Raw genomic sequence first — 6,309 nt, forward strand, 5'->3', positions numbered from 1 at the left:
AGAGGGAGAAAGTCTTTATAAAGGCGCAGGTCCGTTTTGTGCTTACGAAGATATGCCTGTCCATGTGTAAAACGACTTTGCATATAAAAAAACGTTCTAATGAAGAATTAAACAATAAAACATAAATCATGCCATGAAAAATAATATTTTAATACATTATAAATAAACACAATAACAATGTGCAATTGTTCTAATGTTATTTTCAGTCAGGCAAAACAGCGTCACCCTCCTGGAAGAAAATCTGCACAATCATTAGCGAAGTTTGACGGGGCTTAATGCACAAAACATTTCTTCTGTCACACATTTTTCAAAATAAAGTAGTGACTGTCTGTGCTCCCCATTAATTTAGGAAATATGACATTTACAATAAGAATGTCATCGCTACCCAACTGTTACATCAAGTTTATTTTCTTAGCTATTATGAAAACAGGAGTATTGAATCGAAGGGAGCTTACCTTCAATTCATCAGGAAATGCTAACAACGTTAACGACCAGCAGATGGCAGTAAAGCTCGACCAAATCAATCAAATAAATCGAATGTATTCATTTATTAAATAAATTTAGGATTTAGATTTTTTTCTTACTGTGAACACTGCTTTGTCAGGAGGTTCTAATGAATGTTCTTTTATGAAAGCGGTGTAGATTACCGCTTTCCTTTTCCAAAGAATGTGCAACCAGCTTCCTTTCGTTTTGTCAAACACAGGAAACGGTTGACATGGCGGCTCAGCCTATTGATTGCAACCTTCCACACATTGTTTTCTTTTTAGTGACTATGGGGAGATGACTTATCGACTCGTTGAGGCAGCCTGTTTTATTTCACTCAAACAAATAGAACATCACCCTAACCACGGCGATGAAGGCTTGTTATGCCACTCGTCCATTCCTGACTCAGCTTCCCAGGAAGTAGTAGATGAACATGACTATGTTTTGCGTTGTGTCCGATATGTCGACCATCGACCGGCAACCCCAGAGATACAGTCAGGCGACATTTTAGGGTTTGAGTCCAGACTGTCTGGCCGGCTCTTGGTCTGAGGTTCTTTATCTCGTTGTCCAGTCCAACGGCCGTCTGTGTTCCTCCCTCCTTCAGGCAGCTCTGACACTCTGGCAGCAGATAAGAGGAGCCAAGTGTGAGGACACGTGCAGTACTTTGTTTACTTATTGACTTATATTACACACAAAACACCAAAAATATCTTGCTAGCTTGATGTTGATGTTCGCCTCCTGATTTCAAATCAACATTTGCAATAAAGGTGACCGTGGCAATGACTGAATTTGATTCAGTTTCAGAATCAGCGCCCAAATCTACACTGAGGCGGTTCTCACCACGTACGGATCCCCAAATTTTGCCCATGTTTTTGCACATAGACTGCATGCACTTATAAGTATGCTTACCTTTGCTTCACAAACATATTAAAGACTTTATTAAAGTATGAAATGTATTGTTACTCGCTACTAATAAATAGTAATATACGCTCATCCGTGAACAGATGGAATTGGTGTGAAAAGGTTTTTTTGTATGTTTGTCACACTTAAAGGGGAATGAAGTAAAAAGAAATACAGCTGAATAGGTGCAGATTCTGGAAAAACTAGAAAGCTTTCTGTCCATTTATTACGTGTAGCTGCTCTATAGGAGTCCACAACTCAATACAAAAAGATGAAAAATGCATAATAGCATAATAGGTCCATGTTAAATGTTTCAGACCATCAAACAAATGTAAATATTACTCAATGACAACACAACTGAACACAATTCTTCCACAGTGCTATAAGAGACTCATTGCGAGCTACAACATTTGCACCGAAAATCCACAAATTTGGCCATGAATGCTGAATCATAAATACATTTTTAAAATGTAAGCAATAAAATTTCACTTTATTAAGGCACAAGGCTAAAGATAAGCAATTAGCTAAAAATGTCATCCAATACTTGTCTACAAGAGAGGAGAAATATGATCTCAGGGAAGAAGTACATTTGAAACACTTCTATGCTAGGACTACGTTATGCTAGCCATAGCATTTCAGTATGTGGAATCAAACTATGGAATGGATTGAGTAAGGAAATCAAACAATGCACAACGATGAGCCAATTCAAGAAACAATACAAGCAGTTGATGTTTGCTAAATACAAGGATGAAGAGTCTTGAACCAGTCATGATGTCCTATATATATATCACATATATATATATATCACTATACACTACCGAGTACTTTGGTACGGGACAAAAAAATTAAAAAACTTTTTTTTAATTTTTTTAAATTAAAAAAAAAATTACAAATGAAAAAAAATATTTAAAAAAATATTTTTTTTCATAAAAAAATAAACAAACTATATTATGAAAGCAGGAAGTGAACAAATGTAACAGTTAGTGATTGTAAAAGTACCAGATGGAGGGGTAGGATTCCTACTCCTTTTGGACATGTGGAACTGGGAACTGATTATGGGATGCACTCAATTGGAATCTGATGCATGTTCAAATGAAATAAAACCATTACCATTAAAATATGAAGTTTAAAAATTCAGTGTGCTGAAATACAGTGCTTTTGTATAATTGTATATTGTAAATTGTAATTGTATATTTTTGTATAATTTTTTAAATAAAATTGACTTTATAAAAACTCACCGCATATAAATTTGATGTTTAAAAACTGACACATAGTACGCTTTAAGAATCTATCATTGTGTCCCAGAGCCAGCCAATCAGGAATAAGGTGCATAGTCACGTGACAGGGTCTTCCAAAAAATCGGAAAGAGTATGTAAGAGTTTTGAAACATCAAAATTATTGATTTTTTTACACCGAATAAAACAGCGTTTTATGAACTGAATGTTAAAAAAAGTGATTATTATTATTATATTCGTGTCACTCTTACGGTGGAAAATGAATGAAGGAATATTCGTGTCAGTCACGACGCAGGCGAGCGCGTGCTGCCGCTTTAAGGCTCACTTCCTGCCATTGTCACACAGGAAGTCACACAGAGTCGTGAACAGGAAGAGGGAAACGAAAGCAACACAGACTTGGGGGCGCGGGTGTCGAGGGAGGGAGGGAGGGGAGGGGGGCGGTTCCGGTGTCCACGACCTATTTAACCATGATGCTCCTGCTGCACGTGAAGCCCCCGTGAAGCCGCCGTGAAGCCCGTGCAGCAGGAGCAGCTAGCAAGGAGATCCGAGCCGCTGACCTTGTGACACGAAGGCCGCCGGAGGAGACCATGGTTGGATGACAGCCTCCTCCATCATCGACGATCATGGTTTTTCTGGAAGCCGTCTAAACATCGAGGAGGTCGGCCGAGGTTTTTGGAGGCTTGCCGCTTGCCAAGGAATGTCTTCCACCATCGAGAGGAAGACGCTGGAAGCTAATGAGTGAGTGGAGCACAGTATTACATAAGCAATTTTCTGGCCATCAATTCACATTATGAGAGATATATGATATTTATGTGCTAAGTTTTAATGTGGCGCAGAAGTTGAATGCTGTCAGATTGTCAATTTTCATGGAGAATATTAAGACATATACATTTTTCGCTAATGCATCAAAATAAGGTTTTGTTTTTCCGCTTGGATCATTTTTTGCCAGAACGAGACAATGCAGTGCAATTGTGTCAAATGGCTCCCTCGTGTGGACAAGATGTGAACATTGTTGACCTGATTGTGCAATAATATGCGGCATAATTAAATCAATATAAATCATGTTAATAGTTAAATTAATTAATAATTTAATTAGAAATTTCTTTTTATTAGAGTAAAGTCATAATTATGAAAATAAATTTGCAATTTATGACAATAAACTTGTAATATTATGATGTCATTTTGGTAGCATAAATTTGGAATGTAAGGGAAAAAAGGAAAAAAACAACCAAAATGAAGTTGTAATTTTTGTCAAATTAGTTTGGGGGGAAAAGTGATAACATGGGAATCATAGTATGCAAATAAAATTTACAAAGATTATTAAAGATACAAAATGGGACATCAAGTGCAAAGAGCAGAATTCATATAATAATATGCTTTTTCACCTATATCACAAAATGTATATAATTATTATTAGCATAGCTGCATGTGTGATTTTTCAGCAGGCCCTTGCTGGATAAAGTTAGGACGCCCTCGATTTCAACACAACTGTATTGTTTCGCTGTGTTTCCGACGTCCAGGGAGCCAGTGGACGAGGTCCTGCAGATGCCTCCATCTTTGTTGACGTGCGGCGGCTGCCAGCAGAGCATCGGCGACCGCTTCTTCCTCAAGGCCATCGAGCAGTACTGGCATGAGGACTGCCTCAGCTGTGACCTGTGTGGCTGTCGCCTCGGGGAGGTCGGCCGCCGGCTGTACTACAAACTGGGGAGGAAATTATGCCGCAGGGATTACCTCAGGTTGGTCTTGTTTTCGTATGTCAGAATATTGTGACGTGACTCACAATATGACCGGAATAACTTCATCTTTCACTCTTTCAGTACCAAAGGTGAATGTATACATTTTTATAATCGCTATTGAACAACGTCATTGTACAGCTCTAATGTTTTTTTTTGTGTAATAGTCAAAAAGAGTCGATGATGCAACTCTCCACTAATGCATTAGAACATTTCAGCCGCCATAAAAACGCCCACAAGGTGGCGGGGCATCGATCAGAATGCTAAAATCATCAATAGAAGTGTGTTAAGTCGCTGTGTGATGAGTTTAGCCTTCCTTATATAAGATGACTTGGCTCCTGCCGTCGTGGATTAGCGGTAGTTCTGAAGTAAGGGAGATGTCAGGAGATTAGAACACGGCCATAAATTAGACTCACCACAGGGCAAAATCTTGACAATAACGTTGAATATGTCTTCTTCCACAAAGGCTTTTCGGCCAGGATGGTCTCTGCGCTTCCTGTGAGAAGAGGATAAGAGCGTTTGAAATGACCATGCGTGTCAGGGACAAGGTCTACCACCTGGAATGCTTCAAGTGCGCCGCCTGCCAGAAGCACTTCTGCGTCGGTGACCGATACTTGCTCATCAACTCGGACATTGTTTGCGAGCAGGACATCTTTGAGTGGACCAAACTCAACAACAACAGCGTGGCGTAGGAACTCACGAGTGTGCAGAACGTCCAGACTCTAATTCCCATGGAAACATTTCAACATAAATGATCCAAAAGTGCGCTGGCCACCACCAGGGGGCCCCTCTAAGTGGTAAATCAATATGAAAAAAAACAGTTTTTACTGGCATTTACCATTTTAATATCCCTTTTCTACCAAAGCCATTCTCAATACTAGCTGTTGAAGAGCTACTTGGATATGGTCCGTATCGTAATCTACAAAATATAATAACAAAATGACAGTATGGGGTAGTAGGTGTGGGGCCGAACCCGAATGCTACCAGATGCTAACAGTAATAGTTTAAAACACGCACACTTCAATTCAAAATGATTGACAGTAGCTCTTTCTGTCAAACAAATTAAAAAGTATACGTAAAATCGAACTGTTGTGGCTGTAAGATAAAACGCAACTTTGTTAAGTTAGACTATAGGGGTGTTATTTCATGTCTACAGGGCTCTAATTGTCACGGTTGCGCATGTTTGTGGCCATTGCTTCAGCAAAGTAGTCATTTTAATATTTATTATTATTAGATATTACTAGGCAGAGGGCGGAGTATGCAGTACACATTCACAGGTTAGCATTCCCCATGCAGTACTTAACCAAGGCAGAGGCATAAGACCACTACTTCTAAAAGATAATATTGGCTGCATATTATTTTTTAGATCTTGTAAATAGGGACAATGTCCAAGTAGCTCTGATACACCAATACTAAAGTAGTAAAAACGGAGTTTCAGGTGCTCCCTGGTGGTGGCTAATGCTGTGGTTAGCCACTTATGTACCTGATAAGTACTCTTTTGGACCAATGTTTGCATAAAATAACTTTGTTTTTGAAGTGTATGCTTTTTTTTTATTATGATAAGAAAAGCAACCATATGTTTATATCGTAAATTAACTATAAGTGAAGATTTCTCAGTTGACTTTTCAGTTTGTTCAATCGACTGCAATTTGAACAAACACCGATTCAATGTTTTTGAAGTTTTGTGCTTTTGTGTGATGGTGGCATGCATTCATTGCATTGCAGGGGTTTCCATCTTTGTCCACCGAGGCCCAAATACTGAAAAAACAAAGGATGCGATGGTCATTTGATATTTCGTAAAGCAACACTCATAATAAACATGCTAAGAAGTTAAATATATATTTCAAGAACTGCATTTCGGTTTTGTGATAACAATGGAATGCTACTAAAAATGACTATTTTTTTCCTCATAAACACAAAGTTTATTCTAATAAAATTGTGACTTTTTTCTCATTGAA

General features: G+C 38.4%; 1 protein-coding gene across 1 annotated transcript; it reads left to right on the top strand.

Moving 5' to 3' along the window:
* Positions 1-3,033: 3,033 nt before the first annotated feature.
* Positions 3,034-6,309, top strand: lmo2 (LIM domain only 2 (rhombotin-like 1)). Its single transcript, XM_058087267.1, has 3 exons — positions 3,034-3,356; positions 4,139-4,354; positions 4,818-6,309. The coding sequence occupies exons 1-3, from the start codon at positions 3,214-3,216 to the stop codon at positions 5,041-5,043; spliced, it is 585 nt and encodes a 194-aa protein (XP_057943250.1). The 5' UTR covers positions 3,034-3,213; the 3' UTR covers positions 5,044-6,309.

This window comes from Doryrhamphus excisus, chromosome 11 (genome assembly GCF_030265055.1).
Source record: "Doryrhamphus excisus isolate RoL2022-K1 chromosome 11, RoL_Dexc_1.0, whole genome shotgun sequence".
Taxonomy (NCBI): Eukaryota; Metazoa; Chordata; class Actinopteri; order Syngnathiformes; family Syngnathidae; genus Doryrhamphus; species Doryrhamphus excisus.